Genomic DNA, 19,890 nt, shown 5'->3' on the forward strand with positions numbered 1-19,890 from the left:
GGACACAACTTGGCAACTAAACAACAACAAATATTAAGTACCCAAAAATTAGTCCAGTGAGAAAAAGGAATGAAAGAGCAGAAATCTAAGAACACATGGGATGTATAACTGGAGTCCCAGAAGGAAGAGGAATGAAAAAGAAGAAATATTTTAAAAGATAATAGTTGAATAGGTTCTAAAATTGATGAACAGTATCAAACCACAGATCCAAAAAACTCAGTGAATCCTCTTTATCCCTCTGCAGCAGGATAACTACAAAGAAGAAATCTAGGCACAGCTGACTTCTCGTTACAAGGGAAGACAGGTTAAGGAACATTTCTAGTTAATGAAAGGAAAAAACCTGCCAGTTTAGAATTCTTTATCCAGTGAAAATATTTCTCAAAAATGTAAAATAAAGACATTTTTAAGATTAAAAATGGAGAAATTCATCACCAACAGTCCTGCACTACAAGAAATGTTAGACTTTAGGCTGAGGGAAAATGATCTTAGATGGAAATATGGTTTTGAAAAAAGGAATGAAAAATACCAGAAATGGTAAATATAGAGGACTATTTTCCCCTTAATTTCTTTAAAAGTCTACTGTTTAAGAAAAATAATAAAAATTATATAAAATATACACAAGTAAAACAGTTAACAATGGCATAAAGACCTCGGGGAAGGGAATCTTACTATTGTTCCCTGCTAGTCCAGTGGTTAAAAATCAGCCTGCTAAAAAAAAAAAAAAAAAAAAAAGAATCAGCCTGCTAATGCAGGGGACATGGGTTGGACCCCCGATGCGGGAAGATCCCACATGCCATGGGGAAACTAAGCCTGAGTATCACAACTACTGAGCCCGTGGCTCTAGAGCCCATGCACTGCAATGAGAAGCCTGTGCACTGCAACAAAGTGCAGCCCCGACTCACTGCAACCAGAGAAAGCCCACGTGCAGCAACAAAGATCAAGCACAGTTAAAAAAAAAAAAAAAAGTCTAAATAAATAAATGTTCAACTTAAGAAATTAGAAAAAGTATAGGAAATGAAATACTATAAAAGAAAATCTCCCAGTGTATTGCACATAACAAGAGCAAGTTTTATTTTGTGAAATTTTAGCTGTATGTGTGCATACACATGTTGTAGCTCTCAGTTTCCAAGTAAAATCTTTCTTTCTGTGGTCAAAATCTTTTTGAAAATATCGTTTAAAGGTTTAAGTGTTTCCATATAAGTCAACTCAGATTACTTAAATAATCTACTCACTTGTTTCCCTGGTTCTAACAGTCTCCTATTCTCCATTCTGCTATCTTGATTCTAAAATGCAAACCTGATCACATCACTAGCAAAATTAAAATGCTACAACTGCTTCCCTCTGCTTTCGGGGTAAAATTCAAAGACCTTAGAATAAACATACACCTTTCAGGACCATGTTCTTGACTCCCTCTCCAGTTTTATTTATCACTTCCTCATAAATGCCCAGCTATAAGAAACGACTTTCAGGCCCACCAGTTTTGCCATGCTCACTTTTATTCCCACACTCAAGAATGAGAATAAGAGCTTTCATTTAGCTAATTACGGCAACTTCAGAGTTCAGCTCCTTTTGGGAAAAATTTTCTCCATATCCATATCCCTACTCCCAAATTAGCTCAAGTACCTACTCAATCTGTTCTTCTAGCACCCTACAGTTACCTTTGTTACAGTTTTTATTATACAGAATTGCAACTGTGTGTACTCAATGAAGGGCTTCTTTGGTGGCTCAGTGGTAAAGAATCTGTCTGCAATGCAGGAGACACTGGGCCAGGAAGATCCCCTGGAGAAGGAAATGGCAATTCACTCCAGTATTCTTGCCTGGGAAATCCCATGGACAGAAGAGCCAGGCAGGCTGCAGTCCATGGGACTGCAAAGAGTTGGACATGATTTAGCAAAGAGTTGGAATGAATGTTAGCTGAAAAAACTTCTCCCAGCCATGTGCCATGGGTCTTCCAAAGCACACTAAATCATTTTATATAATTTCATAAATAAGTGATGATGGCTGACTACTCCAAAATCATAAAATGGTCTTTTGAGTAAAAATGGTAAACTGACCACTCCCATTCAGTATCTCTCCCTCCTGGAACACCTATAAAATGACTAGTAATGCAACACAAAAGTATAAACCACCAGCATACCTGAGAAAAATGTTTCTATACATTTTTAGAAAACAGAACTAGCTGTAGAGTAAGAAGTGATGAGGCGTAAGAAGTGAGGGTGGAGAAAAATGAGGTTAGGAATATGCAGAAAGGGTATTACACCTGGGAAAGATTCTGTCTTGCAGAATCTCTGAGAAGTTTTGATCCAAGAAATGATGAGTATAAAAAAGTGGAATGAATAGTGGGGTTGAAATTAGAAATTCAAAGTGTGAATACCAAACACTCAATACCAACTCCTCTGCAATCCTGATGTGGCAGACAAGGCACTATGCCCCAGGCAAAAAAATATGAGTGCTTCTCTAAAGAGTTACAATATCCTGGCAAAAAGATTCCAGCCTTCTGACGCTTAGGACTCCTCCCACCCTAACAGCCAGCTCCTTATCTACGGACTTTACTAAACTTGGGATAAACTCAGATAATTCCTTTCTATGTACAGACAGCTTTCCCAATCAATTTTTTCATACCTCATTCTTAAAAATGAATAGACAAAGAGATAGTATCTGATTTTTAGGAAAAGTCAGAATCATAAAAGAGAAAAATCAAGTTAACTAGAGGAAGGAAAAAGACTCTAGATCTTCCAGAAAGCAGAACAAAAAGATCAAGGTTGATCAAACATGAAAAACATAGGACACCTAGAGAGGATCAATCCAGGAGGTCTAACATCTGGTTAATCAATTTCCAAGAAAGAGAAAAAGGAGATAAAGAAATTAGCTCAGAATTAAAGAATAACAGTCTTCAGGCTGAAAGAGCCCTCCAACTAACCCACAATGAATGCAAAACAAAACCTCACCTGTAAATACAACATTGCAAAATGTCAGAATATCACAAAAAATATCCCTAAATGCTTCCACAGAGAAAAGAGATTCACCTACAAAGACAGTGCAAAGATTTCATATCAACAACATTAATGACAATGGACTAATGCTTTTTAAGCTGTGAGGGAAAATGATTTTCAACCAGCCAACCTATCAGAGCAAATGTAAAAATAGAATAAAGACATTTTAAAATAAAGAGACCCAGAAAAGTCATCCTTCACAAACTCTTCTTTTGGGAAATTAATAGAGGATATGCTCCAGCAAAACAGGAGAGAAAACCAAGAAAAGAAGACATGGAAATCGGCAAATAGAGGCCTCAGCTCAGAAAAGCAGTAAAGAATAGTCCTAGGATGAGATCTAGAGACCTAAAATAGAGCAGAATATAAGCTCTGATAGGAAGGTCTCTGGGGGAAAACATGGATTTGGAATATCTGATGGGATACAGAATCTAGAGAGAGACAAAGAAAAAAAGCTAAAAGCAAACAATGAAAGAAAAACAGAAATTTTAGGAAAAAATGAAAACTCTCTACTATAACCAGAATTACTACAAGACCTTGTAGTGAACAATGTTCACACAATTATGATGAATGTTTTGCTTATTAATTTTCAGCCTTTAAAGCAAAGAAGACTTAATTATAATTATAGGATGGAATAAGTATTGTCAACCCAGAAAATGTAAAAGTGATGCTGAGAGACTGAAAGGACAGAAGAAAATAATGGGAAAGAATAGGAATGTTATTATAAAATAGTAAATTTAGTATTTAAAATTACAGGATAATTCAACAGATTTTAGTTATAATATTGGGAGAAGAGGGTAGGGAGGTGACTATAAGCTAAATCTTCATTTGTCACATGAAAAAGTTAACAGATATTTCCTTTTCTCTTTTATTTCTGGTCACGCCCCACAGCAGGTGGGATCTTAGTTCCCCAAACCAGGGATCAAACCTATGTCCCCTGCAGTGGAAGAATGGCATCTTAACCACTGGACTGCTAAAGTCCCAACGAATATTTCTTATACAGTATAAATCAAGAAAGAATAGTATGAGTACATTATTCAGAAATATAAAGGCAAATACCAGAAAAAATAGCTAAATGAGTTAAAAGAAACTGCATCTAAGAAGTGGAATTCATTGGATATAATTATATACTGGAATTCCCTGGGGGTCCAGTGGTTAGGACTCAAGAGTTTTCACTCCCAAGGGCGTGGGTTCAATACCTGGATGGGGAACTAAGATCCCAAAAGCTGCACAGTGTGGCCAAAAAAATAGTAATTAAAGAACTATATACTTTAATAACCATGTGCGCATGCATGCTCAGTTGTGTCTGACTCCATGACCCCATGGACTGTATGTAGCCCACAGGCTCCACTGTCGATTTTCCAGGCATGAACACTGGAGTTGGTTGCCATTTCCTCCTCCAGGGGATCTTCCTGACGCAAGGATTGAACCCATGTCTCCTGCATTGGCAGGCAGATTCTTTACCACTAGTGCCACCTGGAAGGCCCCTCTATAACTGTATACAGTGATTAAAACTAAAAGAAAAAAAAAAGTACAAAACAGTTTCTTTCAGGAGCCGTTATAGACAAATGTTCAAAATCAATCCCTCTTCCAGTTGAGGTGGGGAAAAAGAGAGTCCTTAACTGAGTTGAAATTCAGTAACAACATTTCCATGTAGTTTTCTGGGTTAAAAAAAAAAGTATACATACATACTTCTGCCCAATTTTATATCCTGTAACAGTAACCTGGCACATAGCCACTGAAAAACTGAGACATACGGCTTTAGCAAAGCTTAATTTGGTCTTTAGCATCAGAAAGACCTAGGTCTTTTTTTTTTTTTTAAGATTTATTTATTTGGCTGCATCAGGTCTTAGTTGCAGCATGTGGGAATCTTCAGTTGTGGTATGGAACTCTTATTTATAGCATGGGGATCTAGTTCCCTGACTAGCGATCGAACCCAGATCCCCTGCATGGGGAACATAGTCTCAACCACTGTACCACCAAGGAAGTCCTCAGAAAGACCTAGGTCTTAATTCAGATGCCTTCGCTTGCTAGCTATATTACTACCTTGTACAAGGTTACTAACCTTCGAAAAGTAACTTCATCTGTGAACTAGAGATAATAATGCTTATCCTTATAGAGTTAAGTAACACCTATAAACAGTCACAGATATACAGACAGCAACTGATGTAGGACACTACTTACATTGGCCACCACTTTTACTTCTTTGTACTGTGCTTCATAGAAAATTCCAGCATTTTCCAGTGCTTCTGTTAGCGAGGGCCCATTTTTCACTTGCTTATCCAGTCCATTCACGAATTCCTCTAGCTTGGCACTCGCCTCTTCAAATTCTTTGGAGAATTTCTTCCCACCTGTCTTATCTAAAATAACAAGAGGAAGTATTCTATAATATTCTTAGTCTCATAGTTACACCTTAAAGAAGTTTCCCTAAATCACAAAAAAAATCACAAAACAGATTATTTAAACGTTTCATGTGATCCTGCTCGACTGAAGCAAGAGTGCATCATGAAGGCACTTGTAATTAAGATAAAGTCCAACTAAATGAAAGTTTGCTGACTGCTTTAATTCACAAATTTGATGTCACACTGCTACTCAGGAATAATGGAATGAGGCTCAATTCTATACACTTACAAACCATTAAGTTTTTTCTTCTTTACATACCATTAACTTTTACACTATAGATTATAATAAGATGTTTCCCTTTGAGGAAAAAACAGAGGCTCAGAAAAGTAAAGATAAAGTGATCTCTATGTGTATCATGCTTAGAAAGTCTTTCCTATCTGAAGAAGATCCTTGGTAATTTGAGATCAGAAAAGTACCATGAATTGTTTTTCAACAACAGTGACATTACCAACTTTTATTTATTCTCCTAAGTACTTTTTGCCCAGTGATGTTAGAATATGGCCTTAGGTATGGATATAAATTTAGGCTCTGCATTTTATTAGCTGTGGAACTTGGGCAAGTTTCTTATCTCCTTATGAAGTCTCAGATTTCTTATGTACAAAGTGGAGGTTTTTAACATGCTTCTGGGTTGTTCTGAGGATTAAAGTAGATAATGTATGTTCAATTTAAAGCATGGTACAAGAACAAAATAGGTGCCACAACAAACAGTTGGGTAGTTATTTACTTATTATTTCAAAAATATTTATCAAGTATTTATTACATACCAGGTATTGCTCTAGGCACTAGGATATTGGAAGAACAAATAAGGATAATTTCTACTTTCATGAGATTCACATTCTAATAAATTAATATGATTATTATTTATAATCTACAATGTAAGGGAAAGAAAGCAAGTGATCAGACTTTATGAGGTATTACAGTGACCTTATTTATTTGGGCTGTGCTGTTTGGCTTGCAGGATCTTAGTTTCCTGACCAGTGGTTGAACCCAGGCCCACAGCAGTGAAAGCGCCATGTTCTAACCACTGAAATTGCCAGGGAGTTCCCTACAGTGACCTTACTGAAAAGTGAACACAAACCACATAATCATACACATGAAATACACCTGTCCATCATAGCCTGATACATCAGGAAAGGAATAGAAGTGGGGAAAAGGATAGAATATACGTATTAAAATTTTTTTTTAAATTTATTTTTCTCCAACTTTATGGAGATATAAGTGGCATGTAATATTGTTCAAGGTGTACAATTTGAAGGCTAGGAATTTATTTATGAAATTGACATGCATGAAATCACCACCTGGGGAACAGGTGCCACAACAGTTCTCTACAACCTGAGGTTCTCTTTATGGAAGCAGTCAGTCTGATTACTTGAAATAACACACCTGGAAAGAGAACCTGACTTACTCTATTTAGAAGGAGGTAAGATTACCTTTTAAGCACTTGAGAGTTTCTGTGCTGCACACATCCACCCTCATGGTTGACAGCTGTTTTTCTTTCAATTCTATCTGGTCTTCTGAGCGCTTGTATAGCAACAGCTCTTCAATGAGGGCCTGAGACTGAACACGGACCAGGGTCATACTTCATTTACGAAACCATCCTCTTACTCTAGCTTTCTACACCAAAGTAAAACATGACTGAAACCTAACAAAACCATGAGAAGCAAAAACCTTCATATTTCCTCATAATCAGGGATTATCAATATCAATTCTTGTATCAAAACCATATTTTCAGTTATATACCTTAAAAGATCTTTTTCATGTTATTCAAAGATAATTTATGAATATAAAGTTAAGATTGAAACAGGCAAAGATCCACTTATCTCTTCTTTCAATTTAAATTACTCTTATTATGTTAACTTTAAGCAAATTTTAATTTAATTGTTTCATAGGAAGATGGAACGCCTTCTTTGGGTTTAATACAGAATTCAGCTGGCAGACAGATAAAACTCTTGAGTTTTAGAGAGTTTCAATATGTTTAAAATATAATGGATGTGTAATTCAATAAAAAGAAATCTTACGGGATGAACTATACAGAAAATTATAAAACAAAAGGGTTGGATGGCACTTTGGCACATGGGACATCTTCTGTAACTTACTCGAAATTCAGCAACTATCTTAGACTTGAGAGCAGCTTTCGGATTCGTGGATGCTGTTGAATTAAACAAAAGGTTATTTGAGAATATAGACACAAAATGTTGACTAATCATTTAGGGAAATTTCCAGCTTTATAGTTGAGGGTATACTCTTTGAATATATGTCAAACATGCACATTTAAATCACAGTATAACTCTTAGAACATATAGCAGATATGTAAATTGAAAACTCCCAAGTTTAAAAATATATACTATTTAGATAGGTTTAACCTACTTACCTCCAACATACCCTGTAAGTCTGAAGTCCTAGAATTACTGACTTGGAGATACATGAAGTATCTTTCTGCCTATTCTGACTGAGTGTAAGAGGATCTTAACACCTCAAATTAGGAGTGTCCAGGAGCAAGACATCCAATTAATCCTGATCACTGGCTGAAGAAAATTTACTTCCAAGCATCAACTCTATTCCTATGTACTTAGTTTTGGATTTCTTTTTTCTGCTGACTCAATTCAAAGCAAAAACAGGCAGGAAAAGTTCTAAGTACAATACTACTACTGTGGATGAACTTTGGCTGAAATGACGACTCTTGCTGTTCCTAAGCATGCAACTTATGACCAAAAGGATGTGAAAGGACTCCCTTAATCATGATGAATATCACATGCTTGCTGGAGCAAAACCATCCTAAGTGTCTTGTTTCACCTCCCAATTCTGTCTTTTACCTTGTTCCCTCCACACCTTCAAATCTTTCTCAGTATTCCTCAGTTTGGCCCACAGCAGCCTATCACATGCAGTATTCCACTCCCGTGATCTCATGCTGGGTAAACATGATAAACACAGCAGGAGCTCCTGTTAAGAAAATGGCTTCTGGCCAGGATTTGAGGCCCATGTCTAATCTGGTAGAGTATCTCCCCAAATCTGAAGGATTTCATGGCTCCCACAGAAATGCTTCTTAATGCCTAGTCTCCTCTTCAGCTCTGTTGTTTAATGCCAGCTGCCTCTAACTTCATATAGCTTTGAACCTTAAAGTTACCCTGGGCACTATCACGTATTATTTTCTTCTTCCAATCCCCCAACTACTCTTGAATCTTCACACATTTAAACCCTTTTTCTGCATTTCCTTTGTTTAAAAGTAGTTTTATTTTTATTTTTTTTAAAGAAGTAACTCCATGATGGCTTGGTTAGTGTAAGTCACTGGGAGCCTCCCAGGCCTGGAAAACACAGGCTTGCCCATGGTTTATGCCAGGTACGAAGTCAAATGGTCTACATTTTCTTCTGCTCCAAAAAGAGGAGGTAATTTATATTAGTTGAGATTTTGTTCCTTACTTTGTGATTTCTTCCACTGCTTATTCGGTTGTTTGTTCAGATTTTCTTTCAGCTGCTTCTGAGTTTTGAAAGTGGTACCTGGAAAACATTTCAGTTTTGCAATCTGGCGTTACGGGAAGCTGTTCTGTCTGTCCACTTCAGTGTCAAAGTTGAAAAAAGGCAATCCGAGACTGTGTGTTGTTTCTTTCTTTCCTTTTCTTTTATGTTTATAAAAAGATAAAAACACCCACCAGATCTAAGAAGCTGTCAAATAAACATGATTTCTGTATCAAAGAAATAACTAATTTGGAAAAAAATAGGGTAGGAAGTTTAAAAACACTAGGTAACTCATTCAAAGGAAGAATTTAACAGCTTCTTAGAAGATGCTATTTTTAAAGCAAATTTCTAGTCACATTACAGTCATGGTATCTTCAACTTCTACTCACTGACTTTATTACACGGATCTAATACATAGAAACTAAATAATTTTAAAAACACCTGTACAAAACTTACTGCAAATCTAAACCAAAAGAGACTGAAGAATACCAATATATGCTTAATGTATCAAACAATTTAGTGAAAACTGAAACCTTGTCTAAAAATTCTCCCAAAAGTAATAGGACAGGGCAGTAACTATTAAACACAAAAGATGAATGGTTTAAAGCACTCAAAGTAAAACAAATGCAGAAAAATAATTAATGATCATCACTTAATATGCTTGCCTTTTTTTAGTCAAAAAAACACACACACACACAAAATTCAACCCTCTCCAAACCATTCTACTTAAATTTTAATGCAAACAGATTTGTACAGTTATTTAATTTTAAACAAATAGGGCCAGATACCAAACTTTGTCTTTCATTAATAAGCAAAAGGACTAGATCTATAAAATACATATAATTTTAAAGACTGAATAATGACTCAATCTTTCTTTTCGGAGAGAAAGGATACTTACTCAAAGCTTCTCTTAATGCCATAATCATTTCTTCTGGGTATACATTTCTATCTTCCCAGATTTTAAAGATTCGTTCTACAGATTTAGAGACAGATGGATCCCTGAGAAGAAATAAAAAGTGACACATAAAAATGTTAAACTTCCGTCTCAAACTAGAATTCTGAAAATAAAGTTGTCAACAAAACTATTTTCCAGGGACTTACCTCATGGTCCAGTGGTTAAGAATCCACCTGCCAATGCAGGGGAAAGTGAAAGTCACTTAGTCGTATCAGACTCTTTCTGACCTCATGGACTATACAGTCCATTGAATTCTCTAGGCCAGAATACTGGAGTTGGTAGCCTTTCCCTTCTCCAGGGGATCTTCCCAACCCAGAGATCGAACCCAGGTATCCCACACTGCAGGCAGATTCTTTACCAGCTGAGCCACCATGGAAGCCCAATGCAGGGGAACAGGGTTCCATCCCTGGTCTGGGAACCAAGATTCCACATGCTGTGGGGCATCTAAGCTCACATGCCCTAGAGTCCTGCTCCACAAGAGAAGTCACTGCAAGGAGCAGACTGCATATCACTTCTAGAGTAGCTCTCACCCACCGCAACTAGAGAACGATATAGTACACAGCAATGAAGACCCTGTGCGCCACAACGAACACCCAGCACAGGCAAAAATAAATAAATATCTTTTCATGTTTATTTTAAAACATTTTTTTCTGGTGTCTAGGGTTAAAATCTTAAAAAGCCTTGTTCAACACTTTTTATTGGTAACATAAATGAGGTTATGGATGACATATTGAACTTTAATACTGGTTTATAAGTTTCATGAGTACCTTATATTTCTACTTCTGTATACATTCATGAGCATACTCATAATCAAAGTTTAAGTTTCCATCCATCACCATACAGCTGACTCCCTTTATCCATTTCACACTTTACCACCCTCCCACACTGGTAACCACTACTTGGTCCTCTGTATCTGTGTATGTGTGTTTGGTTATTTATTATAATTTTTAATTTTTAAAACACAGTCTATATATGAGTGAAAACATAAGGTACCTCTTTCTTTACCTGACTTATTTCACTTAGCATAATATCCTCAAGGTCCATTTGTGTTATCACAAATGGCAAGATTTCATCTTTTTTTAAATGAGTGGTACTCCAGTGCGTGCGTGTGTGTGTGTGTGTGTGTGTGTGTGTACACATACATATATATACGTATATATATCTCGGTTTACACTCCCACTAGCAGTATATGAGGATTCCATTTTTTCAAATCCTCTCAAACACTTGTTATTTCATGTCTTTTTGAAAACAGTCATTCTGTCTACGGCCATACCACCCTGAACGCGCCCGATCTCGTCTGAAAACAGTCATTCTAACGGATATGAGGTGATATCTCACTGTGTTTTTTTATTTCCCTAAAACTGGTTATGTTCAACATCATCTGCCTATTGGTCATTTGTATGTCTTCCCTGGAAAAAATGTCCATTCAGCTCCTCTGCTCATTTTTTAAAGCAAGTTATTGGTTTTTCTGTTGTTGAGTTGTATGGGTTGTTTATATTTTGGGTATTAACCCCTTATCAGATATTTGATTTGCAGATCTCTTCTCCCATTCAGTAGGCTATGTTTCTGTTTTATTGATGGTTTTCCTTGTTGCACAGAAACTTTTTAGTTTGATGCAGTCCCATTTGTTTATTTTTCCTTTTGTATTGCTTGCCTGAGGAGACATAGCCAGAAAAATGTTAAGACCAATGTCAGCGTGTACAGCCAATGTTTTCTTCTAGGAGTTTTATGGTTTCAGATTTACAATAAATCTTTAATTCATTTTGAGTTAATTTTTGTGTAGAGTATGAGTCCAGTGGCCTAGTTTAGCTTTTTTTTTATGTTGCTCTTGTTTCTAACCCCACCATTTACTGAAGATACTAGCTTTGCCCCATTGTATATTCTTTTGCTTCTCTGCTGTAAATTAGTTGTACATAAATGCATAGATTTCTGGGCTTTCAATTCTGTTTCACTGATCAATGCATCTGTTTTTCTGTCAATACCATCCTGTTTTTTGTTACTGTGGCTTTGTAGTATCATTTGATATCAGGGTGTGTGATGCCTATACTTTCGTGTTCTTTTTTCTCAGTATTGCTTTGGTTATTCAGGTTCTTTTGTGGTTTCATATAAATTTTAGAATTTCTTTTCTGTTTTGGTGGAAAACATCCTTTGGATTTTGACAGGGATTGCACCGAACCTATAGACTGCTTCAGGTAATATGAACACTTGACAATGTTAATTCTTTCAATCCATGAGTTTGAAATATCTTTCCATTTATTTGTGTCTTCTTCAATTGTTTTCAACAATGTCTTATAGTTTTCAGGGTACGGTCTTTTACCTCCTTGATTAAATTTATCCTAGGTATTTCATTCTTTTTTGTTGCGATTCTAAATGGGATTGCTTATTCTCTTAATTTGCTTTTCTGCCATCTCACTGTTAATACAGAAATGAAATTGATTTTTGTATATTGATTCTGTATACTGAAACTTAACTGTATTTGCTTATTGTTTTGAATAGGCTTTTGGTGGAGTTTTTAGAATTTTCTCTATATAAAATTATGGCTTCTCCATTTTTTGATTGTTTTTTTTTTAATTGAGCTGAATGAGCTATTCATATATTTTGGAAAATAAACCCTTGTCAGTCACATTACTTGCAAATACTTTCTCCCAGTCCATAGGTTGTCTTTTCATTCTGTTCATGGTTTCCTTTGCTGTGCAAAAGCTTCTGAGTTTAATTATGTCCTGTTTGTTTGGTTTTGCTTTTATTTTCTTTTGCCTTGGGATATTGACTAAAGAAAACATTTATGTCAGAGAATGTTTTGTCTCTGTTTTCTTAAAGTTTTATGGTGTCAAGTCTTCCTCTTTAAGCCATTTTAAAGTCTTTTTTCTGGGGAGGGCTACGCAGGGTTAGTAGTTGTGGCACATGGGCTTGTTGCCCTGTGGCATGTGCGATCTTCCTGGATCAGAGATCAAACCTGTGTCACCTGCATCAGCAGATAGATTCTTGACCACTGGACCACCAGGGAAGTCCATTAATCATTTTTTAAATTTATAACTCAGTGGCATCAGTTATATCCACAATGTTGTACAATCACCACCCCTATTTCCAAAAATTTTCATTGCCCTAAACAAACTCTGTACTCATTAAACAATTAACTCCCTATTACTTCCCTTCAACTCCTAACAACTTCTACTTTCTGTCTCTATGGATTTACCTAATCAATACATTTTATAAAAATGGAATTATACAATTTATTCTTTTGTGCCTAGCTTATGTCAGCATGTTTTCAACATTCATTCATGCATACTATGTATCAGATATGATACTATGTATCAATTATTTTTCTTAAAAATTGTGGTAAAACAAACATAAAATTTACCATCTTAACCACTTTAAGAGTATAGCTCAGTAGTAATATATACATTTATACTGCCATGCAATCAACCTCTAGAACTCTTCAGCCTGAAAAACTGAAATTCTATCTCCATTAAATAAGATCTCCCTATTTTCACTACAAACCACAACTCTATCTTCTGTTTTTATTAATCTGACCACTGCAGTTATTTCATATAAGCAGAATCATACAATAGTTGTGCTTTTTTGATTGGTTTCACTCAGCATAATGTCTTGTAAGAGTCATCTATTTTGTAACATGTGTTAGAATTGTTTCCTTTTTAAGGTTAAATGATACTCTGTTTTATATATATACCATATTTTATCTGTTAATCTAAAAATCGGGCTGGTTCCTTCTCGTTATTGTAAATAGTGCTATTAGGAACATGGGTGTACAAATATCCATTTGATTTCCTGCTTTCATTTCTTTTTTTGTGTATAATCAGGAATAGATTTGCTGGATCATATAGTAATTCTATGTTTAACTTTTTGAAGAATCATCAAACTGTTTTTTCCATAGCAGCTGCACCATTTATACATTCCTACAGAAGTGTAGTTGTTTTTCCCATCCTCTCTAACACTTGTTATTCTCTAGTTTTGTTTTTAAATTACAGTCATTGTAGTAGGTGTGAAGTCTTTGGCTGCTTTTAAAATCTTTTTTGGTAATTTCATTACAATGGATGACTAGGTGTAACTTTTTAAAAATTTATCCTGCTTAGTATATGCTTCCTATCCTTTGAAGATTCATGTTTTACTTTGTTGTTTCTGTTTTTTTTTTTTTTTTAAATCACTTTCAGAGCATTCTCAGCCATTACCTCTCTGAAAGAACTCAGAAGCACTCTCCTTCTGGATTCTCATTTGATTTTAATTAGGCCTCTCATTCTAAACTCCATTTTACCACTTCCTTCTCTCTCTGCTGCATTCTAATTTCTTCGGAACTATTTTTTAGCTTAATCTTTCTCCTTTCTAGTAATTCCTACCGGTTCTTTTGTCCAAGTATTTTATCCATTGTTCATTTCATTCCATTTAATCTTCTTTTACCATCTTTTATGACAGTCTTAAGTGCCCTGATAATTCAAGTATCTGAAGCTCTGTGAGGGAATCTAAATCTGCTCATTCTCCTTGCAGGGCTTTGTTTCCCAGTGTACTTGGCAACCTCTGACTGTCAGCACCTATTTTTTGTTTGATCTATGAGATTCTTGGTAAACTAAGTAGGAAATGTGTTTCCCTAAGAGCAAACCTAAAAACAAAAAGAGCAAACCTATACTGGTAGCCAGGGATATTTATGACTCAAGACCTCTTTATTCCCTCTCCACAGCCCAGGTCATGTGGTATTAGCAAGATAGGCATACTAATTAATGTCAGCTCTGCCATTCTAGTATGTCCACTGTTGCTGGTTCAGCTTATATTTTGTCAAGAATGTGACTGCTTTATAAAAAAGGACCCTTTAGAATAGATGGCTGGCCATTCAGCCAGAAGTCGTCATAATTATCTGTAAATGTCTGCTTGCAGAGGTTGTATAACATTTACTGTTGCTTCTTCAACACCTACAAAGTGTTCACTGAATAGTAAATGACTGAATGACAATCAGACTTTGTCATTTTCAAACCCAACTATTCATTATGAAGTCCCAACAGCTATTCACCAAAATCCTCAGGTAAAATATGCTGGAGAAATACCAATTGCTAGAAAATCATATAAATAAGACTAGGGTAAAATATAGTAAGCAAGCATGAGATGGGGAAACTAGACATTTTAGTTCTGGTTTTAGTAAGAAGTCTTTGGGGAATTAGGTTTCTTCATTTGCAAAATGATTTTTACTAGATAATTTGTTAGGTTTAAGATTCTTGGTTAGATCTGTTTTTCATTTATATGAACATAGAACTCTCAAACTCCCACAATATAACCATTTCTTGAATTTACAAATTCAACTAAAATAAAAAACAAAACAAAATCCAGAATAGCAGTTTTACTTACCTTGTAATTCTAGACCTCTATTTCAGCCATTACTGATCACAATCTCAATTTCTATAGAACATACAACTAACTGCCAAATACACATCATAAAATAATTAAATATAAACTTTGCTGCTTGACTTGTAAGTAACAAAAAATCGACTGATTTGCAGAATTGCTAGGGTGCTGAATAGATGCTTTGTATACTAGCAACCCTTGCCTCAGACCACTTTTAAAACAAAAAAGTATTAGTAAATTATTTCAAAGCACAAAGCTGATGAAGAGTGTAAGAAGAAGTGCCCAGCTATCAAAATTAAAATAAACAGAATTAGGAAATTTCCTGGCAGTCCAGTGGTTGGGACTCCAAGGGCCCAGGTTCAAGCCCTGGTTGGGGAACTGGGATCTTACAAGCCATGTGGCCAAAACCCAACGACAACAAACATGAACAACACAAAAACAAACAACCAGAACCAAACAGCATAATCTTGTCCCTCACTCAGGGGAATATCTTTTCTTTATCAATATCTTATTTCTGGTACATCATCACAGTAATGTGCTGTATTTTGCAGTTTCTTAATAAATATCTGCCAAGTGACCAAACAGAAGACCAAATAATGCGGTCAACTCAAGGAGCAAGTAGTCAATTAGAATCCACCTTCCAATCTAGGGAACTCAGGCACAATGCCTGGCCAGGGAACTAAGATCCCACATGTTGCAGGGTAACTAAGCCCAAACACGGCAACAAGAGAAGCCCACGAACCACAACTACTGAGTCCTTGCTCTGCAACAAGAAGCCTACATACGCTGTGACAAACACCCAGAGCAGCCAAAAACAAATAAAAACATACTGCTCTGTATAGCCTAAAATAACCCCCATTTATAAAAATGTATCTTTTTTATTTGCCTATAACATGTTTTCCCTAGTGTGTCACTTGTCTTTAATTTTAGGGAGTCTTCTATAATGCCGTTTAATTTTGATGTAATTAAATTTATACTTGTCTTTATTATCTGTTCTTTGGGTCTTAAGAGCTTTCTAAACTAACCCTTACAGTCAGGAAAATATTCATTTTCTTCTAACATTTTAAAGTTTTGTTTTATATATCAAAGTAATTCATTTGGAATATGCTTTTGTGTGTGGTATTGGGAAACACTTAACATTTAATTTTATTTCTTCCACACAGAAATCCCATGTCCCAGAATCACTTATTGAAGAATACATCTTTCCCCCAATGAACTGCAATGCGACTTCTACCATTTACAGAGGTCCCATGTAGGTATGGGTCCATCTGTGGGCTCTCAGTTTTGTTCCTTAAATTTATTTGTCTATCCTTGTATTAATATCATCCTCTTTTAATTACTGTACTAAATAATAATTATTTTTTCCCTATATCAGATTTTTATTGAGAATAATTTCATTTTTATTCATCACTTTGTAAAAAATACAGGTCTTGAAATCATTAAAGGCAGAGCTGTTTCAGCCATCCCATCACCCTCCACACACAATATCATTAAAAATATGTATTAGAAACTAACCCAAATAATAACTCTTGATATTTCATAGGTTAAGACCTACTTAGTTGTTGTTTTTTTAATTTATTTATTTTTGGTTGCACTGGGTCTTCACTGCTGCTTGCGGGCTTCGCCTAGTTGCAGTGAGCGGGGGCTGCTCTTTGTTGAGGTGCGCTTGCTTCTCTAGCTGTGGCGCACAGGCTCTAGGCACACAGGCTTCAGCAACTGTGGTTCACGGGCTAAGAGCACTGGCTCAGTAGTTACGGCGCCAAGGATTTAGATGCTCCAAGGGATGTGGAATCTTCCTGGACCAGGGGTTGGACCTGTGTTCCCTGTACTGGCAGGCGGATTCTTATGTACTGTACCACCAGGGAAGTCCCCTACTGGCTTTCTATCAACAGTTTTGGCTCCTCCTACGACACTGACTCCCCTATATGAATTTTACAACCAGTATAACAAATTTCTTAAAATGTCCTATTGGGAACTTGATTGAAGTGTACTGTATTTATATGCTGATTTTTATCTTTTTTGGAAGTTTATCGTTTTCTCCATAAAGGTCTCAATACACTTTTATTCTAGGTATCTAGAGCTTTTTTGTTATTACTGATAATATCTTTTTATTATAACTGGTTATTTCTGACATACTGAAATGCTACTGATTCCTGTGTGTTGATTTCTATTCAGCAACCTCACCGAACCCTCATATGTCTATAAATTCTCTTGGATTGCCTATGAAGATGATCACAAAATCTCTATATCTTTTTACCCTATATGCTTCTCTGGAAAACAGTTTATAGTTCTTCAACAACTACAAGTCAAAATTTGCAAATTAAACAAAAATACAGTAAATACCATTCATATAAACACTGATTTAAAGTTATAAATGATATTTTGTTGAAACCAAATTGCAATGCAAATATGATACTGAATATATACATTGTTTTAAACTTTTCAAGACCGTAATACCATTATCATTCCTTTATTTCACCATTTTTCTCCATTTGTAGTACTATTAATTTTTTTCTTTAGTGTATGCTGAAATTATTAGTGCCTTCAACTGATACAATTATTTATATTAAAGTCACCTTTAACCTTTCCTCATTAACCTCTGATAAAGTAATACTGTCTTATACCAAAATACAAATACATGACAGAGCCACTGAAAATGACTCACAGAACTGCTAATAAGGTAATCATACGGATGATATTCAATATGCTTAGACAATCCAACGACGCTTTAAACTATATCCATGGACCCACCAATGAATAACTAGGCCTGTACCTAAGAAACACAACTTTATAGCCCTCCATGGTATTTCCATCCATGCATCCAGCTAACCCACCACCTATGAAGTGACAAGCACCATGCTGGGAGCAGAAGTTTGAAGTCTGGGAGACAGAAACTAGTGACGAAAAGCAAATGTATCAATTATAAAGTGTGTGTTAGGGGCTATGACAAAAGAAGCGGTAGGTATAATGATAGCAAAGAACTGCTTAATCCAGAATGGGGAAGAGAAGTCAGGAAGGGTGGGGTAGGGGATGGGAGTGAGGCTCAATAGGGAAGGGACACACATGTATCTATGGCTGATTCATGTTGATATATGGCAGGGGCCAACACAATATTGTGGAGCAATTATCCTCCAATCAAAAATAAATACATTTAAATTTAAAAAAAGATTAAGTAAAATTTGAAAAACAAGTTAGGAAAGGAAAATTTCTTGAGGATACTAGATCTATAAGGAAGGTGAAGGGATAGAAATAAATAAAACCTTACAGAACTGATACCTAATTGGGAATATTATACTGCTCTATGACTGACTACACAATTTGTTCTACCAGATTGCCAATTCAATTTTCAAAGGGAACCAATTTCTTAAATTCACTTACTTAAAACTGTAATTTGAAAACTTTAGTCCAAATAAATCTTATATTACAGAAAAGCTGCATATAATATATAATTATATATGATATATATTAACAGATACTTAAAAAGTGAATACCCATGTAATCACAACCCAGGTCAAGAAATAATACACTACTGGCTACCTAGAGGACCTGAGTGGGTCCCTTCAAGATCACAATCTGTTCCATCTATCTGGGATGGTAGACTTTTATGATACTTATTTCCTTAATTTTGTTTTAAAAATAGGTAAGTATAAACAAGGCTGTATATTGTCACCCTGCTTATTTAACTTGTATTCAGAGTACATCATGTGAAATGCTGGACTGGATGAAGCACAAGCTGGAATCAAGACTGTGGGGAGAAATATCAATAACCTCAGATATGCAGATAATACCATCCTTATGGCAGAAACCAAAGAAGGACTAAAGAGCCTCTTGATGAAAGTGAAAGAGGAGTGTGTAAAGTTGGCTTAAAACTCAACATTCAGAAAACTAAGATCATGGCTTCCGGCCCCATCACTTCATGGCAAACAGATGGGGAAATAAGGGAAAATAGTGACAGACTTTATTTTCTTGGGCTCCAAAATCACTGCAGATGGTGACTGCAGCTGTGAAATTAAAACACGTTTGCTCCTTGGAAGAAAAGTTATGACCAACCTAGACAGCATATTAAAAAGCAGAGACACTACTTTGCCAACAAAAGTCCATCTACTCAAAGCTATGGTTTTTCCAGAAGTCATGTATGGCTGTGAGAGTTGGACTATAAAGAAAGCTGAGCACCGAAGAATCGATGCTTTTGAACTGTGGTGTTGGAGAAGACTCTTGAGAGTCCCTTGGACTGCAAGGAGATCCAACCTAAAGGTTCCTTTAGCTGGTCCTAAAGGAAATCAGTCCTGAATATTCATTGGAAGGACTGATGCTGAAGCTGAAACTTCAATACTTTGGTCACGTGATGCAAAGAAATGACTCATTGGAAAAGACCCTGATGCTGGGAAAGATTGAAGGCAGCAGAAGGGGATGACAGAGGATGAGATGGTTGGATGGCATCACTGACTCATGGACATGAGTTTGAGTAAGCTCCAGGGGTTGATGACGGACAGGGAAGCCTGATGTGCTGTGGTCCATGGGGTCACAAAGAGTTGGACATGACTGAGCGACTGAGGTGACTGACTAAAGTATAAACAAGTTTATTTTTCTGCCAGACTTGAACATTATAGAAATGGATTCATACTATGTATACAGAAATATTCCTTTGTACTTCCAACCAGTATTTTGTGAGATTTATCTATATCATTGCATGTAACTGAAATTCATTAATTTTCTTTGCTGTCTGATATTCCAGTATGCCAC

At 36.0% G+C, this 19,890-nt stretch overlaps 1 protein-coding gene across 4 annotated transcripts in view; it reads right to left on the reverse strand.

Moving 5' to 3' along the window:
• RPRD2 (regulation of nuclear pre-mRNA domain containing 2) overlaps nucleotides 1-19,890 on the reverse strand; it is an 89,764-nt gene that overhangs the window by 20,709 nt on the left and 49,165 nt on the right. For 2 of the 4 annotated variants that reach the window (XM_061120901.1, XM_061120903.1), the window contains exons 3-7: nucleotides 9,745-9,845; nucleotides 8,811-8,888; nucleotides 7,490-7,542; nucleotides 6,824-6,950; nucleotides 5,175-5,350 (exon numbers count right to left, since the gene is read on the reverse strand). In XM_061120901.1, coding sequence (XP_060976884.1) covers nucleotides 5,175-5,350; nucleotides 6,824-6,950; nucleotides 7,490-7,542; nucleotides 8,811-8,888; nucleotides 9,745-9,845 — 535 coding nt within the window. The remainder of the gene's footprint in view (nucleotides 1-5,174; nucleotides 5,351-6,823; nucleotides 6,951-7,489; nucleotides 7,543-8,810; nucleotides 8,889-9,744; nucleotides 9,846-19,890) is intronic. The other 2 variants (XM_061120902.1, XM_061120904.1) reach the window with 1 other exon arrangement.

This window comes from Dama dama, chromosome 20 (genome assembly GCF_033118175.1).
Source record: "Dama dama isolate Ldn47 chromosome 20, ASM3311817v1, whole genome shotgun sequence".
NCBI lineage: Eukaryota > Metazoa > Chordata > Mammalia > Artiodactyla > Cervidae > Dama > Dama dama.